The following is a 21,364-nucleotide window of genomic DNA, read 5'->3' as shown; positions in this document are numbered from 1 at the left end:
CCAACTGAGCCACCCAGGCGCTCCTGCCTGCTGTGGTTTCTTGTTTTGTTTTGTTTTGTTTTTTTCTGAATATCCGTACCTGGCACAATGTATAATTAGTAACTTGATGTAAGTCTCCCACCAGCCCCAATTTGTTGGGAAGTATTTCTGCTTCCATGAAGTCCATTGGTATGGTGGGAACAGCACTGACTTTGGAAGCAGACAGACTAGCTTGAGATTGAGGACTAGCTCTGCCACTTCTCAAGCAATTTAGCCTTTCTGGACCTTCATCTCATTATCTTGAGTAGGAATTAGGAAAAAAAGTTACATTGCAAGGTTGTTTTAAAAGCTGGAGGAAGTCAATTTAAAGCACCTCACAGGACTAGCCCCTCCTACTGGCGGGTGTTGAATACTAGGTTGCTTTCAACATTTACTAATATATGTCCAACCTTGGACATATTACCTAACCTCTTTGTACCTTGGTGGGTTTTTTTTTTTCCCCATCCGAAAGAGGGATAATAAAAGTATACCTGGCTTGTAGGATTGTCATGAGGATTAAATTATGTGCAGGGAGGATGCTTGGTGTGCAGTAAGCCTTCCTTGAGGATTACCTGCTACTTACTATTTTGTCACTATTGTAAAGATTCCAGCTAACAGGGAGAATTTACAGATAGTCCTGGAGTTGCTCATCATGTAAAGAGATTATAGCAAGGCACATAGATAATGTATTAAAATAGGGCTTGCAAAATGAGATCAGTGCTTTGAGGAAGGTAAAGGCTTGGCCTGGTATATAATAAATATTCAGAAGAGTTTGTTAACTTAAAAAAAAAAAGGATGAGATGCATGTGAGCTAGCAAAGTTTAGCCTCTAGGACCCTCAACTATCTTTTTTTTTTTTTTTAAGATTTTATTTATTCATGAGAGAGACAGAGAGAGAGGCAGAGACAGAGACAGCGGGAGAAGCAGGCTCCCTGCAGGGAGCCCAATGCAGGACTCGATCCCAGGACCCTGGGATTATGACCTCAGCCAAAGGCAGATGTTTAACCACTGAGCCACCCAGGTGCCCCTTTAAACTGTCTTGTTGCAGCTCTTAGGGCACCAAAAAAGAAATCAGTGTATCTGCAAACTTCTTCCTTCTACAGCGTGATTAATTCACAAGCAAGGCTTGCCAAAATTCTTAAGCCTTCTACCAACTAAAGAGAAAATCCAGGAGCTGGAATGGGGAGTGGGGCATCCTGTGGGACCAGCAGTATCTTCCTTTCACTTCCTTAGATTCCCAGGGCTTGTCAAGTTTGAGCAGGGAAGCTGGCCTGAAGCACACTGGTAGCAAGTTACTGGTAATATGAAATCAGCATCCCATTTCATGTACAACCTTACATCCCTATCACTTGGCTTTATATGTAAAGCCAGCCATCAGTCCACATACACGTAGTAGGATCCTTGCTTAGATGATTCTACGATCTCTTGTTAGGAACAACTCCTCAAGTGATGAGTGTGCTGGGCAGAAGGGCTGTTAATCTGTGATTTCTCCTTTTGCCCCTCTCCCCCCATCTCCTATACCACATCCTCCCAGTAGATTAAAATACAAATCAAACAAGGAGGAGGGCGTTCCTAATTGGTTAATTTTCCAGTTTTCCCAGATTAGCAGGGCGTCTCTGGGAAAATTCTGTGTTGGTATTACTGGTTCTGATGTTGATTTTAACAGGCTGCTGTGCAGAGGCCAAGTGGGTAGTCCTGGGAGCCCCAGGGTGCAGAAGCCCCCCGAAGGTTTGGGGGTCAATGCCAGCTCGTCTTGGTGGGAAAGCCCTGACTTGAAACAGACAGAGCTGGGCTCCAGCCTGGTGTTGTCAGTAACCAGCCAGGTGACAGCCACACTGGGCCAGGCTCCTGGTGGCGAGAACCAGGGGAACCCTACCTGGCTCTGGGGAACACTAAGGCTTTGTGTAGCAGTAACTGTGATTCTGTTCTTCAGCTCTAACCTACAAAACACAATCACCAAGCTTTACCGCTCTTGAAATTGATGTTATTTAATAAAGTCTATCCTCAGGAGCCTTTAATCCTGTAACTGGCGTCTGTTAAATTTGAGCACCCGTCTTTCCCTGTTGCTATTATAAAAGCACCTTCTACCTATATGCTTATGATTGGTTTTGGCCAGCGCCTTGCCTCTCTCTCTACTTCATCCCCACCATCTCCACCTCTTTCAGGGTTCACAGTGTGGATGGTGGGCACCTGTCATCCCAGGCTTTCCTAGGCTTGCATAACTAGGTGTGCATGTAGATATAAATTTCATTTTGACTACATAAAGGGGTCACACCATCCATATGGTTTTGAAACTTGTGATTTTATTAATTAGCATTATGATAGGCACACCATACAAAACACCTGAAAAGTAAGGGTCCCTCACACCCCAAATCCCCAGTGCTCCCTCTTTAGTGGCAGTTGTTTTGTATCCTTCCAGAAATGTTCTCTGTATACATACAAACATATGTGTGTCCAGCTGAGTGTTTTTTAAATGCAGTGGGAGCACAGCATTCACTGTTTAGCTCTTGGCTGCTTTTTCTTTTATTTCATTTTAACACTATGTTTTAGAAATGATATCCTATCAGATAATCCACGTCAAGTACTTAGTAAGTGCTCGGCTATGTTAATTATAATCGCCGGTCCATTAAGAGTGTTGCCACTCTTTTTTTCTCCTTTTTTTTTTTTCTTTTAGGCTGCAAAACATTTCCACTATGGAGTTGTGCTAATTCCTTATTTGGTGGACATCAGGATGTTTTTGCTATTTGGCTGTAGTGAACATGTCTGTTCCTAAGCCTTGGTGTAGATGTGTGATGTATTGCAGGACAAGGACCTGTTGTAAGATAGTGCTTTCTAAATTTTGCCACTTAGAAGGCAGTCTGGCAATTGGCTGAGCTTGTTTTTGTCACAGAGTGCCTGCTTCCTCTACCCTTTCCAGAACTTCCTGGTCACACTTCCTAATCTGATACATGAAGGGGATACTATGTTTCTGTTTGCATTTCTTTTACTAATGTAAAAACTGAATGTTTTTCCATTATTATTAGGCGTTCTTTTTTCTGTGCTCTGTTACATTTTTGCCTCTTTCTTTTCATTTCTTTTCATTTTCTTTTCATTTGTCACTATTAATTTGTCATGTCATGTCACTATTAATTTGTCATAATTCATTTTGCTGATACTTAAAAAGTTCTATACAGTCACATTGGTCTTTTCCTTCGTGGTCTATACATTTTCAGTTTGATGGGAAAGATTTCTCTTACCCCAAGAATTATAAAAAGTTACCTTTTGTCTTCCCTAATGATACTTTTGTGATTTTTTTTTTAACCTTTAAATCTATGCTTAATTGTAAGAATGTATTGTAGTTCAGCTTATGTTTGCTTGGGTGGCTGGACACTGAAAACCACAGATTGCCAGAGTTGGTGGAATGCAGAACACAGGACTAGACAAGTTAGTATTGTGATATAACTAATAGTTACCACAAATTAAAATTCCCATTTTGTCCTGTATAATTCATGCCATAGCTTCTGAGAGCTTCTATTCCCCCCAACCTCCCCACCCATGACCTTCTCTTAGGTAGAAGAAAAACCTTCTGCTCTGTTGACAATTTACCACTAATGGAAACACATTGATACCTATCCTTTCTATGGCATCCATCAAAAGGCAAATATTTGGCCTTTTTTTTGTCCAGATGAAGTACTTCAGCCCCCTCTTTCTTTCTTCCTTCCTTTCTTTCTTTTTTTTATGATTTTCAAATTTATTTGAGAGAGAGAAAGGAAGGGGCAGAGGGAGAGACAAAATCTTGAGCAAACTCTTTGTGAGGGCAGAGCCCAACACAGGGCTCGATCTCACGACCCTGAGATCATGACCTGAGTGAAACCCAAGAGCCTGACACTCAACTAACTGAGCCACCCAGGCACCCAGCCCACTGTTTCTTAGCTGCAGTGGCTAGTTTATGGTTACCAAGAGGGCTTTGGGAAGAGCATGGCATTCTGGAATGTTGAGACAATCTATTGACTTATTTTAATATCTGAAGCCACTGACCCTGCTTAACTACATTGGTTTGGGGATTTATGATTTTACTAACTACTGTCTGTTACTGGAGAACTTTTTTAATGGATTTTTAAAAATTATTATTATTTTACTTGCAAGCTAGCTCTTTCTATTCACAATTAGCACTAGAAATTGTAGATCCCCAGGCTATGGTCCCCTGCCTCCTCCAGGAAATGGTGATGCTTCTACTTGATTTTGCCAATTTCTTGGAAATATTTTTGGGCCTACATACAGTGTTTCATGCCCATCTCTTAAATAGAGAAGTGTCTCTGAATTTAAAGTAGGAGTCAAAGAAAGAAAGAAAGAGAGAGAGAGAGAAAGAGAGAGAGAGAAAGAGAGAAAGAGAGAGAGAGAGAAAGAAAGAAAGAAAGAAAGAAAGAAAGAAAGAAAGTAGGAGTCTCACTAACATCTTACTGTTAACCAGAACTAGGACTGTGCCCCGGGTGACTGCGTAACCAGAGTTTCATGTCCAATAAAACAAAAGCCATCTAATAAAAAAAACTCAAAGCCAGATAAAATCCACTGTGCTGAGGTGGCTTATTTCTGTACTTACTCTCTTGTGTCTTGTGTCAGAGATGTTCTTTCAGAAGTGTTGGTTAGCTTTCTCCCCCTTTTTTTTTTTTTTTAAGATTTAATTTTTTTATTTGAGAGAGAACAAGCAAGGGAAAGGCAGAGGGAGAAACAGGAGAAGCAGACTCCTCGCTGAGCATGGAGCCTAATTCAAGGCTCAATCCCAGGACCCTGGGATCATGACCTGAGCTTCAAAGCCAGACACTCAACCAACAGATTCACCCAGGCTCCTATCCCCTTGTTCTTTTATGGCAGAAATTTTCTCCCTGAACATTTTATTTTGTTTTTAAACACGCAAGCACGCACACACATTCCCTAAGCCTAGAAGAACTTGCTTAGCTTGCTTCAAGGAAGCTAGTTTAAAAAAAAACTGGATTTAGCCCAGATTTATTTCTTTGCCATAACTCATGAATTGTGCTGGAAAAGGTGTTAGAAATAATCTATTATCTCGTGTTGCATCTGAGGAAACAGATCGAAAAAGGTGGTTCAAGGTCATAAATAGTGGTCAAAACAAGACTTTTGGCTTCAGACTCCTGGTTTCACTGCTTACTAGAATAACACATTGAAATCCGATTCTTTTTTTGTAATTGTCTTTAAATATCATGCCGTGTATTTAAATATTGAGCTGATGGGAGCTCCTTTTAGATCAAATGTGTCGCACAGAGTAGCGCTTTGCAGTATCTATTCCCAGTGTGTTAATAGGAAGAAAGAAGGCAGCATAGAAAACCTCTTCCTTTTTTTACAGAGTATCTTAGGGTACTCCTGTCTAGGAGAACACCCTTGAACACTGCCTCCTAGAACTTAAAACCTGAGGACTCCCTGAGTCAGATGGCTCTGCTGACAAGAATAATCATTTCAGTGTTGGTCGCTGGGAGGAAGATAATTTCTACCTCCTGTATTTCTCAGTGGTTGAGTCTGTCAAGGTCATTGAGTTGGAAGATCTGTGATGTCGAAGGTCAGAGCAGGAGCAGAAGCAGAACAGCTGAGATCTCTTCTGGCCAATATTGCTTAGTGTCTGTACCGGGTCATAGCTGGCCGGGAGAGCTCACTGCATAACAGAATAGGTAAACTGAGGTAATCCAGCCACTGTTGGGACCTTAACTAGCTGCCTGCAGCACACAGCTTGAAGGAGACCGAAGACAGAACCTCCTGGATGAACTCGTAACTCGAGAGAGACTGCTTGTGGCATCTTTTAAGAACGAGGGTGCAGAACCGGATCTCATCAGGTAGGGCCTTTTCATTTACAGGGATTATGTGTTGGGTGAAGATGTGTTTGCAGAGATTACAGATTTGTTTCCTGAATGGTCTAACTCAACTAGTAAAATAGATCCAGCTCATTTATAGTGTTTGACTATCATTTTCTTTCAACTTAGTGTTCTTTAATTTTCAAGGTTTAGGAAATCGGGTGTGTTGAGCTGCATCTCATCTTGAGGGGTGAATGTTTGGGGAGAGTACAGACAAAATCAGCAAATCTCCTTTGCATCCTTGAGTTTCTTTCTTCTATCTTAGCTGTCTTTTAAACTCCTGAAGCCAGGTACTCATCTGTGTGGGGACATTAGATGTTTTTTTTTTTTTTTTCCCCACTGACACTTTGGAAAAGTGTGTCCTAGTAAGATGTGTCATCCATGGCTCATGAAGGTAGGGGTGTGGGGCAGGATTCTTGCTCCTGCTGTGCCCCTGAGTGATTCACAGGCCATGCAGTTGACTGCTGTTCTGCACCAAGCTCTGTTGGAAGACCCGGAGAAGTGGTCCGGCGTTCCAGGGTTGGGGTTAACAAACCCTGTATGGTTACATCTTTAGAACTGGCCTCCCCCTGCTTCCAGAACTCCTGTAAGGTCATCATGGGAACCATCACAGAAGGACAGGACTTTAGGGTAGAAACTCACTTCTCTCCTTCTTCCCCACGGGGTCTGATGCTTTCACTCTGGAGAGGAGCTTGTTTCTGCTGAGTTCTTGGTCAGGAATAACATGGCTTTTCCCCAAGAGCAATGGTTTTTGACCTTTGGCCACATATTGCCAGGCCCCACCTCAAACAATTAAATGGGGGGAAAGGGGGTGCATGGAGGATCCCAGGTGAGTCTGGTAGGCAGCCAGGATTGCAGACCATTGCCCTGGGGCAAGGATGCAGCAGTTTCCTTTGGGCCCCAGACTTCTCAGGAGCATGTGATCCTGGGTTTTTGTGTTTTTATTTTTTTTTAAAGATTTTATTTATTCATGAGAGGCACAGAGAGAGAGAGGCAGAGACACAGGCAGAGGGAGAAGCCGGCTTCCTGCTGAGAAACCGACATGGGACTCGATCCCTGGACCCCAGGATCACACCCTGAGCCAAAGGCAGATGCTCAACCACTGAGCCACCCAGGTGCCCCTGATCCTGGGTTTTTAGAAAGAGATTATGAAAGATAGGAAGCTAAATGAAATCTTAAGTCGTTTCAATGGAGAAGTAAAGCCAGGGAGGGAGGAGTTGTGTCCCAGGCAGGGTTTGTAAGAAACCTGGGGGTGGGGTGGCTGTCTCTCTGCCCGTGTGTGGTGGATGAAGGCGGTGGTCCAGAGCTGGTGACATGGAACACATGAGCAAGGAAATCTGTAGTGTAGAGTTGGTGCCACCTGTCAGGAAGGGCCTTTACCCGGAAGGAAGAGATCTTTATAGTCCAGACAGTGAACAGAGGCACAGTCAGGCGGCAGAGCCAAGTGGAGAGGCAGTAGGGAGGGGGGTGCATCTACGTACCTCTGCTTTGTGGTCATGGAGGTGGTGACAGTGATGGACGGTAATAGTTACCTACCCCATTCCCGACAAGAGTATGTCATGTGCCCAGCTCTGCTTAGTGCTCTACATGGTGTCATTTACAAAAGCTGAAGAGGCTACTTTATGTGCGAGGTCTTTGTAGGTTTTGTGGGTATTTTAGTCCCCTCTTGCTTGTTACTTGTCTTCTCTCCGGTGATCGTCTCCATATCCTTGTTATTTAAAATGTAACCTGTGCACAAGCGTCATTGCCACCTGGGAGTGTGTTAGAGGTGTGTTAGAAGTCCAAGTTAGATTCTTGGACCCTGCCCCCAAACCTCCTGAATCTGTTTTTGTTTTTTAAGACTTTTATTTATTTATTCATGAGAGACAGAAAGGGGCAGAGACACAGGCAGAGGGAGAAGCAGGCTCCCTGCGGGGAACCTGATGCAGGACTCGATCCTAGGACCCCAGGATCATGACCTGAGCCAAAGGCAGATGCTCAACCACTGAGCCACCCAGGCGTCTCTGAACCTGTATTAAAAATAAATAAATAAATAAAAATAAAAAAATTAAAAAATAAAAATTATTTTTAATAGGCTTGAACTCAGGACAGTGATGTTGAGTCATGTGTTCTACCCACTGAGCCAGCCAGGTGCCCCTGAATCTGCATTTTAACAAGATCTCTGGGTGATCTGAATGTACCTTGCCATTTGAGAAACAACGGCTCTATATCCTCTGTTCCTAACAGCGGCACTTCGTATCAGAGTCACACAAGAGGCTTATAAATAAAAAGTAAAAACAGAGGCTTACAGGTGTCAGGATCATGTACTTGCGGGGTTGAGTTAGTAGTCTGGCCAACAATAGGTTTTTGGGTTTTTTTTTTTTTTTTTAAGATTTTTTTTTCATGAGAGGCACAGAGAGAGGCACAGACACAGGCAGAGGGAGAAGCAGGCTCCCTGTGGGGACCCCGATGTGGGACTTGATCCCAGGACCCCAATATCATGACCTGAGCCAAAGGCAGCTGCTCAACCACTGAGCCACACATGTGTCCCTGGGTTGTTCCTTCTGGGGCCATGACGGAGAGTCTGCTCTAGGCCTCTCCTCTGGGTTTGTAAATGGCTGACTTCATATGGTCATTTCTCTGTGCGTCAGCATCCAAATTCCCTTTCAGGGTGCCAGCCATACTAGATTATGGCCCACCCTATGACCTCATTTTAATCTAATTACCTCTCTAAAGAACCTGTTTCCAGATATCATTGTGTCCTGAGCTGTGTACTAGGGGTCCGCATTTCAGCATCGGAATTTTTGTGGGGACACAGTTCAGCCCAGAACTCAGTCTTGAAATTGCGAGGCTTTACAGACATTCCAGGAGAATCTGATCAATGAGAGGATGCATGCTAGATGAGAGCATTCTCAAATACTATGTAGGAAAATCCCTGGGAAATCTGCTTCTGGGCCGTGAAATGGACACTCCCAACAACACTGTTCCCCCAGCTTGGCAGAAATGATAGCATCACTGCAGACTCATCAGGGACAGGAAATAAGTGTATGGTGAGCGAATGAATGAATGTTGAAGTCAATTGCTAGAAGTAGATTGTCTTAGCTTAGAAGTCAGAGTCTCCGGTCTTTGAGTCCATTCACCTGCCTACGTCAGGGTGTTATTTTTGCCCTCTGTACCCCTAACCCCCACACTTGAGGCCTGTCTGGCCCTCCCCAACTTCTCGTACGCTCATAATTCTCTCACTAGCCTTCTGAGGATCTGAATTCAGACGTAGACATAAGGAGTTTGGGTTCACAGCTCAGCTTGCCCTCTTGCCTCTTGACCATCAGAATGCCTGGTCATTTCTGATACTGCCATTAGGGACCTTTCAGCTCAGTCTTTGGAGAAACCTCATTCCCTTTTCTGCTAGCCAGTTCCTCGGGCTCACAAAGCCCTCCTCAGTCCTCCACATGGTCAATTCCTGGTTCTGGGCTCCTCTAACATTTTTTTTTCTACTTCTCCAATCTCTAGATTTCCTCCAGCATTTTTGTTTACCTCTGTTATTCTTTATGCAAGGTGCAGTGCTTTGTCACTTGGGGGTGTGCTGGGCGGTGGCACATGTCTTTGCCTTAGGTCACGAGGTACAGAAATACATTGGCCAGAAAGCCTTCACAGAACTTAAAAATGTGATCGACACACTCTCTCTGGCAGGATTTGTCATTGACGCCAGACGGCCACCACAATGTGTTCCTTGTGGCCAACTTGGGGGTTCATTTGCTCACCAGTATCTCAGAGCCCCAGGATAACTGGCAGCCACAGCACAAGACCAGTTTGCCTGATTGATGGGGACTCACGTGGAGCCCCTGCCTCTCCCTCTGCTTCTGATTTCCTTTGTGTGACCCTGGTCCCCTCGTGCCCGCTCCCTAACCCTTAGCCTACCCCTCCCATTCCTCCTCAAATGTGGCCTTATTAAGGAGAGGAGAGTATTGTCAGACCTCAGTTTGGATTAACATTTCCCTTAAACAGACATTAATGTGGCAATCATGCAATTGAATGTGGAGCTGTCATGTGATGGAATCTTCCTTATACCTTGCGGATTACCGATCATTATTCGAAAGCATCAAACCTTGATGTACCACCGCGGTGTAAGCAAGCAATGGCTGGCTAATTAAGGGCATTTGGAAACTTGTTAAAGAAGCCTCTGTGTAACAATGTCTCTTAGAAGATAAGCTGTGACTTATAAAGCAGGGACACAGCTTCTGATTTAAAATCCTGCAGCCCTTTATATCTGAGAGCATTGTTGCGTCTCACAATTAGTTAAATCTTTGTCTGTCAAGAGAGGAAAAAAAAAATCCTTGCATAGTCCACTGCTCGGTGAGCATCTCAAAGATTATGTGATTAACTCGGCTGTAGTGGGTGGCTAATTGGCTCAGCTTTAATCCTCACACTACCAACTATATTGAAGATTATAGGAAATAGGAAGTTATTTAGATGTTGAGATGGTAGCTGTGTATCAGAAATGGCATATTAATTAATAAGCAGACTGATTGCTAAAATCAAAATAATAAGGATGATAGTGGAATGTTCACATTTTCTTTGTGAACTTTACATTTGATTCCAGATCTCTCTCTTTGAGGCTGTTAAATAAAAGTATGATACTTCCGGCTTGCATTTCAGGTCAGTGTCACTGAATTGAGAAGCCAAGGTGGGCAAAAGAAAAATCTACATTAAATTTTACATTAAAAGCACACCATTTTAAGTCACTGAAACTTTTATTTCCAATTAAAGCTTGAGTTATAAGAAGGATGATTTGTATCCAATTATGCCTGGATTTCCTAAAGTGTCATAGGTTTATATTATATGTTGCTTAAAGTTATTAACACATGAGCAATCTACGTTTCTAGAACTAGGAAGTAGCTAAAGAGTGCATACGTGCATAAGTAATATATTCACATGGCTGAGAAATTTAAAAAGCATTTAACAGTATTTGGTGACAAGCCTCCCTCCTGCTCTGTTCCCCACTTCTGGACACAAATATCAATCTTAAAAATCGTTGCCATATCCTTCCAAAGTTCTCTTAGGAATACAATCAAATGTGAATATGTTTTCTTATTTCCCTCCATCTTTTACACAAATGGTACATACCATTCTACAATACTTTTTGGTTACCTCAACTAATATATATTAGAGAGCTTCCCAAACCGGCAGGTTTTGTCATTTGTTTTCATAGCCTTATAATATTTCATTATATGCATGTGGCATAATTTCTTTAACTAGCTTCCTGTTAACACATGTGTGTATTGTTTCTTGTCTGTTACACATATATTTTATATGAATACATATGTGCTTAATACATAGACTTTTTTTCTACTACAAAAAGATGGTGGTTATACAGAAGGGAGTTCACACATGGGAAAGTCTGCCTCTACATAGGTTCTTACAAGTAGGATGGCTGGATCAGAGGGCATATGCCCTTGTAACTCTCATAGAACCAGTGTAGACTTGCACTAGCCATTCGTGTGAGTGCCTGTTTCCATAGTTTGCCCCAGAGACAGTGTTATTAAACTTCGGTTTCCTATTCCAGTCTAATATATGAAGATAGTTATTTCTCTTTTTTCCAATATTTTATTTATTTATTTATTTATTTATTTATTTGAGAGAGAGAGAGAGAGAGAGAGAGAAACGTGAGAGAGAACAAGCACAAGCAGGGGGTTGAGAAGGTAGAGGGAGAAGCAGATGCCCCACTGAGCAGGGAGCCAGATGCAGGGCTCGATCCCAGGACCCTGAGATCATGACCTGAGCTGAAGGCAGATGCTTAATCGACTGAGCCACCCAGGTGCCCATAAAATAGTTATTTTGTAATAGAGTTTTATGTAGTTACTGTATATAATTGTAATGAACATAGGTTATTGGGAAATTCTCCTCTGTTTCTTTTTAGTATTCTCATGATTTTATTTTATAACCTTACTTAATCTACTTGGAATTTAATTTGGTGAAGAGGATGAATCCCACTTTTTTCTTAATTGGCTACCCTATTTTTTTTACTATGTTTTTCATTGAATGATCCATTTTCACAAATTTTGAGATGATGTGCTTTAATATAATACATCTGTGTAGATATGTATTTGGATCTGTTTCTGGACTTTGTGGTGTATTCTAGGGGTCTGTGACCACTCATGTGCTAGCACCTTTCCTTTCGAGGCTTTATTATAAGTTTTAATACATGATTGGGCTTGCCTCCTGTCATTACACTTCTTTTTTAAGAGTTTTGATTTTTTTTAAAAACATGAATTCTAGAATCAGCTAACCTGGTTTTTTAAAAAGGGAAAAATAACTATTTTTAAAATTGGCATTCCATTAAATCTTAAAACCTTTTATAATGTTGAACCTTCCTCTCCAGGAACATGGGATGTGTCTCGATCGGGTCAAGCTGTCTTTTAGGGCTTTCAGAACATCTTCAAGGGAGCTGTATATGTTTCTGGTTTAATGTAATTTTAGGTATTTTATGTTTTTGGTGGTTTCAAATTCACTTTTTCATGCCCTCACGCTTTTTGATTTTTGATTATATAGAAGCTGTTCATACGCTATTAATATTATAACTACTTTTTTTTAATTTTTATTTATTTATCTATTTATGATAGTCACAGAGAGAGAGAGAGAGGCAGAGACACAGGCGGAGGAAGAAGCAGGCTCCATGCATCGGGAGCCTGATGTGGGATTCGATCCGGGGTATCCAGGATCGCGCCCTGGGCCAAAGGCAGGCGCCAAACCGCTGCGCCACCCAGGGATCCCTATAACTACTTTCTTAGTGCTCTGATGTTTGTAGAATCAACAGAAAGTTGATTTCTAGTTATATTTGTTGGTTTTCTAAAAGAAAGGAAACAGTTCCTGGAAGCTTCCCAATCCATAAACCGGCCCAAAATAGAACTAAGTTGGGCTAGCATCACATGCCAGGTTATGCCAAAAGCCGTGGAAGAACAGAGTTGCCATGACTGGCTTAGGTCTGCTCCGGAGACACGGATCCCTGAACTGAGAATGAGGATGGGCTCATGTTCCCTGAGCAGTGGAGCCTTGAACAGAATCAAGGTTCTGATAAGGAGTGAGAAGAGACTTAGCAGAGTTGGGTGGGCAAGCTGTAGTGACCACATCAACCCTTGCCCACAGCCCTTCCAGCAGCAGTAACTTGCTACATCTTTCAAGTACCCTCTGACACCAGACATGGAAGGTTCTTAAGTTCTGTGACCTCACTAAGGACCTTCATCTCCTATCACATCTGTTCCTGAAGTCCCAGGGAAGTGGTAGTTCACTGCCCTTCTAGGTGATTTTATTTAGGTTCACGTGGGACTTAGACTTTAAACCTTCAATTTGCTTTTTAAGGAAGCCGCAATATTTACCACTACCACCTGGCTCTCTGGAGAGGTTTAAGAGATACGCTTTTGAAGTTCAACATGGTTCTTATAGTGATGCATTTATGCAGTTCCATAGAGTTGGTTTCTTCTGCAGACAGATGATCTCATGCATTTTACGTTAGGTAATGTTTAACTCTCATTTGGGAGGTAGGAGCTTCTGACCTTGTCTCCACGATCTGGAGAAATGCAATAGGTTAATTTGATGTGTGGACTGATACTTCATGTGACAAGAGGGACTATTTGGAGTAGGGACTGACCTGAAAGGTCTGGAATATATATTGTCTTAGTACATTTTTTTCTATGTTAACCACTGGTCCAGTAGCAGTCATGCAGCATGTACAGTGACCGTGTTTCTTTGGGGAGAAAAATGGAGAATGTCATATGACAGTAGTTCTTGTGACTCCTTTTGTGGAGGAGGCAGTTTGGTTGAAGGGTTAGGCCAAAATGTTGACACTTTGGGATATTCTAGAAGTTTGTGGGAACTGACAGAATTTTTAAAAATGTGAACCTAATCTGAAAGTGGTGGATTGTGTCATAAACACACAGATTGTACAAAAGAGTAATCAATGAAAATTGGAGCGCCTTCCCACTTCCAACAGATGTGAAGTTCCTCATTTCTTCCCCAGAGGTAACCACTTCTAATAGTTTTTTATATGTCCTTCCTGGGAGATTCTACATATATACAAGGGTGCGCGCCCACACACACACACACACACACACACACACACACACACACCCCTCCCATCTACCTCTTGCCTCTTTTATTTTTAACATGAATTATAGTATAACATGCCCTCTTGACTCTTTGCGTTATCTTTTTAGCTCTATGGGGTAACTTGGAGATGATGAAGCAGAATGTTTAAACTAATACTTTTAAATGTCTTGGAAGTATTTCAGAGCTTGACAGAGTAAGCTATTCAAAGTTTTTTGGTGATGTATGTACTCACAAGACTGATGACCACTTGAATGGATCTCTGTAGTCATTTTAGTCCAGATTTTTTTTTTTTCTCTCCATGGAATAGGAAAGGAACTCTACCAGCAGCCCAATTTCTAAATAGATACTGAGTATAAAAAAGATTATCCATTTGGATGACTGATGAAGCAAGTGAATCTAAAGACCTTGAGATGTGAATAAATATTAGTTATTGCAATTCCATGCTGTTGAACAAGTCGAGAAAGCTACCCAGTGATACCCTGTGAGATGTAATGAATATAGTCTGTCCACAGGCAGTAGCATGGTAGCTTCTCCACAGGTTTTGAAAGCTGGATGACAAAGAAATATCAAATAAAAAAATTTAAGATGCTATTTGTTATAGCATTAAAAACATGAAATATGTAGGAATAAGTCAAAGAAAGGTATATGAAACCTCCACATTCAAAACTATAATAACATTGTTTAGAGAAATTAAGGAAAAACTAAAAGATATACCATGTTCAGGGATTGGAGGACTCAATCTTGTAAAGATGTCAGCTCTCTCAAGATTCACCTATAGGTTCAGAACAAACTCAGAGTCCCCAGCCACTTTTTTTTTTAAAGATTTTATTTATTTATTCATGAGAGACAGACAGAGACATAGGTAGAGGGAGAAGCAGGCTCCGTGCAGGGAACCTGATGCAGGACTTGATCCCAGGAGCCCGGGATCACACCCTGAGCCAAAGGCAGATGCTCAACCTCTGAGCCATCCAAGTGCCCCCACCCAAGCCACTTTTTCAGTTTCATCATTTAAGAAGATGATTTTAAACTTTATATGGCATTTAAAAGAGCCAAGAAAAGCCAAGGTAGTTTTGAAGAACAAAAGGCATGAGGGCTCACGTTATCAGTTATCAGGACTTACCATAAAGCTGCACTGTGATGTGGACACAAGGATAGGCAAGTAAACCAGTGGAACAATACAGAGTTCACATGCGTTGCTACTTGACTCATGACAAAGGTGCACTGCAATGTAGTAGAGAAAAGATAGTCTCTTCAATAAATAATGTTAGGTCAACTAGAGAAGCATACGAGTGAAAAAGAATCAGCCTCTGCATCACTGTTTATAAAATTCAGTTCCAAAAAGATTGTAGATCTAAATGCAAAAGGTGAAATGAGAACTCATAGGAGAAAACATAAAAGAATGTCTTTATGACCTTGGGACAGGCAAGTATTTCTTATAGGATACTTAGAGCATTAAACATAGAAGAAACACATGATAAGTTGGACTTCCTTAAAATAAGAAATTCTGCTTATATCAAAGCACGAAAGACAAGCCACAGAATGAGAACCATATTTATTTTATTTATTTATTTTTAAAGATTATATTTATTCATGAGAGATACAGAGAGAGAGGCAGAGACACAGGCAGAGGGAGAAACAGGCTCCATGCAGGAAGCCCAATGTGGAATTTGATCCCGTGACTCCAGGATCACACCCTGCTGAAGGTAGACGCTATACTGCTGAGCCACCCAGAGATCCCCAAGAATTCATATTTATAGTGCGTTTATCTGATACCAGATTGTTGTTGTATCCAGAATATATAAAGAACTCCTATAATTTAAGAAAATGACTGACAAGCCATTAGGAAAAAGAGGCAGAAGACTAGAATTTGGACATCACAAAGGAGGATACCCAATTGCTGGTAAGCATATGAAAACATGTGCAACTTAACTAGTCATAAGGAAAGTGCGAAGCAAAACCATGATAACAGACCATCGCACCTACCAGAATGGCAGGAATTAAAATGGCAGACGGGTTAAGTGCTGCTGGAATTCTCACACACTGCTGCTGAAACTCTCAATTCTGCAGCCACTTTGGAAAACTGTATCTCCTAAAACTGAGCTGTGCAAAAGCATGAATAAGACTGCTTATATCAGTGTTATTAGTCTTCCCACCTGGAAACGACTCAGTGAATACCTACACTAGGCTGTATAAATACATGATGGCATATTTATGCAGTGATACTACCCAGAAAGTGAGAAAAAATGAACTACATGCCACACCATGGATGAATCTAACAAACATCCACATTGAGCAAAATGAGTCTGACTTATGAGCGCGTACTCTAGGATTCCATTCCTGTAAAGGCAAAGCTTCATTGCAATATTACAGATCAGGGAAGTGGGTCCCTTTGTGGGAAGCAGTGAGCCATAAGAGGGCACGAGAGATCCTGGTGTTCTGTTAGCACTCTGTTTCTTGCTAGGGTAGTGACTAACTGTGGGTGCTCACTTCACAAATTATCTTTGAGCTGTACACTTAATGACTTTTCTGTTCACATGTTCTAATTGAACTTAAAAATATGTATGTAAGTACCAGTATACATACATACATTTTTATATAACATATTACACATGCAGATAAGTATGTATATACCTGTGTCTATGTACACTTATATATGTATATATACTTAAATATATAATATGTAATAAGTAATTAGTAATACAATGTATGCTCATATAACACATCGTTGCTCATAAAACTTATAAATGGATATAGTTATATATAACCATACTTAATGTGTGAGTATACATACATAAACACGTACATATGTATTGATGCTTTTGCATGCACAGTGTGCACGCGCACACACGTATGCACACTAAGATCTGTGTCCTGAACAGACCACAAGATGGAGATGTGAGTCAGTAGAACTGGGGGAAAACTTTACCCAGGTCTTCCTAGTGGGTAGATTTTGTGAAGTTAGGGTTTTTCTTCTGTGAAAGTGCCGGGGGAGTGCTTGGCTTGCTCTTTCTGCCCACCGTCAGAAAAGGAGCCAGGTCACCCTTCTATTCCATCCCCAACATCATCCTCCTTCCTTTCTCTGCTCACTGCAGCCCTGTTTGTCATTTGAAAACTTCCCCCTGGGTGACTGTAGACTCCTGCCTGGGTTATCTGCCCCTTCTTGCTTCTCTCTCCCTGTCCCTCCATCATCTTTTCTTACCTTTAGATCTTTCTTTCCCATTACTCTTTCTCCCTGCCGCCCCACCACCACCACCACCACCCCTGCCCCCGCCGGAGAAAAAAAAGTTCGATTCTGGCATTTCTTGATATTAGTGTTTGTTTCCTACTCTTAATTTTAAAAACAGAAGGATGCTTTTTTTCTTTTTCTTTTTTTTAATATTTTATTTATTTATTAATGAGAGACACTGAGAGAGGCAGAGACACAGGCAGAGGAAGAAGCAGGCTCCCTGCAGGGAGCCCAATGCGGACTCCATCCAAGGACCCCAGGATCACAACCTGAGCCGAAGGCAGATGCTCAACCGCTGAGCCACCCAGGCATCTCCAGAAGGATACTTTCAACAGCACTTTCTATCCATCTTCACTACGTCAGGGGTCATCATTCTCCTAATATCTCCCCTCCCCTTGATCTTCCTCCCTGAGGAAGTGAGTCGTCCTTAATTGGATTTGAAACAAATTACAAACGCAATACAGGCTCATTATAACAAGTCAGACTGTACTGAGGCGTAGCCAAAAATTAATTCTCTCCCTTTCTTTCCCTCTAGTGCCATTATCCTAAAGTAACTAGTGTTAACTGTTTGGACACTTTCCTTTTCCACCTGTATCTGTGTTTATACAAATATTTACAAATAGATTTATACACATAAACGTTTTCCTTTCCCAACTTTTTTAATGAAGACAGTTGTCTGATACAGATTACTCCATAATTTACTTTTCCATTTAAATTTGGACAGTCCTCCAAATCCATAGATCTAACAAATTCTTTTCAGTGGCAGCATTATTCCACAATGTAAATATGCAGTCATTCATCCAACCACTCCCCATCTGATGGATACTGAGTTGTTTAGGTTTTTGCTATGACGAGTAAAATGTGTCAGGACCCATGGTGAATGTGGCTTCTATTTCTGTAGAAATTTCTCCCCAAAGTGGAGTCACTAGAACGAAGGGCATGGGTGTCCAGGTTCAACAGGCACTGCCATGTCTGTTTCTGAAAGTCCCAATGGCTCTCATTCTCCCCAGCACCATATGGGGAAGCCCTTTAATTTTTTATTAATATTTTTAAAATTTTATTTGTTTATTCATGAGAGACAGAGAGAGAGGCAGAGACATAGGCAGAGAGAGAAGCAGGCTCCCCATGGGGTGCCCGATGTGGGACTCGATCCCAGGACCCCAGGATCATGCCCTGAGCCAGAGGCAGGTGCTCAACCACTGAGCCACCCAGGTGTCCCTGGGGCAGCCCTTTTATAGAACTGGTTGAGTTTTGTCCATTCGATGGGCGAAAAATGGTATCTTGTTTTGAATCGCAATCCTTTAACCACCTGATATATTTGTCACTTTTTCATGGGAAGATAAAAAGATTCCCTACCCCTTTGTGTATTAATTTTACATGATGAAAACCACATGGGAATTGAAAAAGTAGAAAATTCTAGTCTATGAAGAAGCAGAGGGAAGAACCCAAGAGTCACCTATACACACTGTATTATAAGTTACTTATGTTGATTAAAAAAAAACAAACCTATTGAATACTTTCCAATGTGGGCTTTTTATAAATGAAAATGTGTAAGAAACTGAAAAAAGCATTTTCTCATTTATTAAAAAGGATTTTCTCTTTTTCCCTGCCTCTCTTGCCTACCAAGCACGTTCAGATAGTATTTGAGCCTCATAATAATTTTTGTGGTGTAAGAGAGGAGAGAGGAGGGCCAGTTTGCGGATGGGGAGACTGAGCCTCAAAGAAGCCATCATGCCCAAGGTGAATAAATGGGAGAAAAAAAACTAGAACTCAAGTCTCCTTGTCATTTGCTGTAGGTTTTGTCTCTTGAGCCCTCTCTCTCTCTCTCTCAGTTTTGGTCTCCTACCATGGTTCCCTTGTAGGGACCCCCATTGGTTCATTTCTCACTGACTTCAAGTACTTTTTCCTTCTTCCTGATACTTGTACGTAACACACAGCGTTCCTTCCATATGTTCAAGCCACATAGTGTGAACTCTGCATGTGTAATTCAGTGGTGGGAATAAAGGGTCCAGTATTAAAAACCTGGGTTTGAATTTTGACTCAATTTTTTATAAAAATGATTATAAAAATAATCATGACTCTACAAAATATTGTGGAGTCCAGGTGAGATAAACGTAGGTGAAGGCATATGTTTATGCCTTTGTGAAGTGCTTGGTAAATGGTATTGAGCACATGCTGTCACGGCTCTTAGCAGAGGGCAGTCCAAGAATGGCATGCCCTTTGGAGAGGCCTTTTTGTCCTGCACCAAACAATGGAGAATGACGTAGAAGAGTTGATACCTAAATGCTAAATCTTGTGCTATGGGCCACACACAGTCTAGGAGATAAGGACAGGAGGAACGCTGGGTGAGGCAGGAGGAACTGAGAAACCAGGGGGAGAAATGAGACTTGACACAGCCATTGTACATTTGGTAGAATTTGCATATTTTCCTCTTACTTGTGTGCCTTCTTGAGCCCTCCTCTTTCTAGACTGATCACTTACGTACCAGTCTGCATACTTGGTGTCCAGCTGGCTGCAGAGATACCACCTCAGGGTGCCTGCAGGTTGCCGGACCCTGTCCCCAGAGGGAAAATGAAAAGCACAGTCGAAAGCATGGGTGCCCATCTCAAGAGTTTGAGTTTTTAGATGGGAACTATCTAAAATAGTTGAAAATAATGACCATGCGGGTAGTTTTGGCTTTAGTGAGTCTTGGATGTATACATATTATTCACGGACACCCTCAGTCTTTTAATGCCAGATTTGGATTTTTGTACATCAGCTGACAAACATAAATTTCTACCACTGTTGGTCATCCTTCTGCCAGCTAAAAATTTCTTTCTGTCACACTTGCATCTTTGTCCTAGAACAACGTTAACTTACCCAACTAAGTGAATATTTTACTGCATTTTATCTTTATGAGTGAGGACAGAAGCAAATAAAGGGGGGGGGGGGACAGTAGAGTTGAGACAGAAATGGAGATCATCCATCATGTTGAATGCTTAAATGCAAATTGTTCACCTCAGTTGGGCACCTGTCAGATACGTCTGTTGTTCAAGTGTGCTTGGTCGTAAAAAAAATTTTTTTTGAAAGGTTTTATTTATTTATTCCTGAGAGACACAGAGAGAGGGGCAGAGACACAGGCAGAGGGAGAAGCAGGCTCCCTGTAGGGAGCCCGATGGGGAACTCGATCCCAGGACCCCGGGATCACAACCTGAGCCAAAGGCAGATGGTCAACCACTGAGACAGAGATGTAGGGCCATTGTGAATGGCCATTATGAAAATCCCTCCATAATATATAAGCATATTGTTGACTTTCATTCATTCTGTTTCCAAACATGTTTTTGGGAGTGCTTTCTGTACTCACAGAAGGAGTTGCTTATAAGTAAAAGTCAGTCATGGCATCACTGAGCATTTTAGGTTGAATTGTAACCACCCACCAGCAGATGGCTCTCAGTCACTGTAAATTTGTCAGAGAGCTAATTCATCTCACTTGGAATTCTACTGTTTTATGGACCACCCTGACGTACCCCTTTCTACTCTTCAGGAACCCTGACAATCAAACGCTTACAGTAGAGCAACTGTTCCTTTTAGTTTTATTTTCTTGATTTTGGGCTGCCTGAGTGACTCTTAGGCAAAGCCTGCTGGAATTTCTGAACTTCAGTTTGGAGGTCAAAACTTGCAATGACCTTTGCCACCCTGCATCTCTGTTCTGCTGTGAACCATTTTGCCAGGTTTGTAACGTAACATTAAAACTTATTAGCGGCCAGTGTGGTCAGCAATGAGGAAGGAAAAAATGGGATTGGTTTGAAACTAGAAAAATATTTAGACTGCAGTAGATTTTACAGATGCTATGGCAAGCATCTCCTTGGATGATGTGTAAGAAGATACTTTCCTTGTTTGAGTTCTTACCTATTCTGGCCTCATACTCAATAAAGATCATGTTTTTAACTTCACAAAAAAACAATAGTTGAGTATTTGCAAAAGGCATGGTGTTAGGCTTTTATTGTCTCCAGAGTATCAGGTCCATAAGGTTGGTTATTTGTCTTATTCCCTTCCAAGCCCCAAGGTTAGAGTTGGGGTGCTTATAGAGGGTGCTCAGTGAGTACTTGTAGGAAGGATGAGTGGAAGGCAGGATGGGATACAGGAAGGAACAGGACAGAGTCCTGGACCTAGAGAGGCTAGCCATCTAGCAGCTTTGGCTAAAGTAGTCATAGACAGCC

At 41.7% G+C, this 21,364-nt stretch overlaps 1 protein-coding gene across 4 annotated transcripts in view; it reads left to right on the top strand.

Annotated features, from left to right (window-relative positions):
* STX8 (syntaxin 8) overlaps positions 1–21,364 on the top strand; it is a 253,651-nt gene that overhangs the window by 15,849 nt on the left and 216,438 nt on the right. For all 4 annotated transcript variants that reach the window (XM_041770064.1, XM_041770063.1, XM_041770061.1 and 1 more), the window contains exon 4: positions 5,729–5,839. In XM_041770064.1, the coding sequence (XP_041625998.1) occupies positions 5,729–5,839 (111 nt within the window). The remainder of the gene's footprint in view (positions 1–5,728; positions 5,840–21,364) is intronic.

Source organism: Vulpes lagopus, chromosome 10 (genome assembly GCF_018345385.1).
Source record: "Vulpes lagopus strain Blue_001 chromosome 10, ASM1834538v1, whole genome shotgun sequence".
NCBI lineage: Eukaryota > Metazoa > Chordata > Mammalia > Carnivora > Canidae > Vulpes > Vulpes lagopus.
Note: the sequence above shows the minus strand (reverse complement) of the source record. Positions and strands in the feature narration are given on the sequence as shown.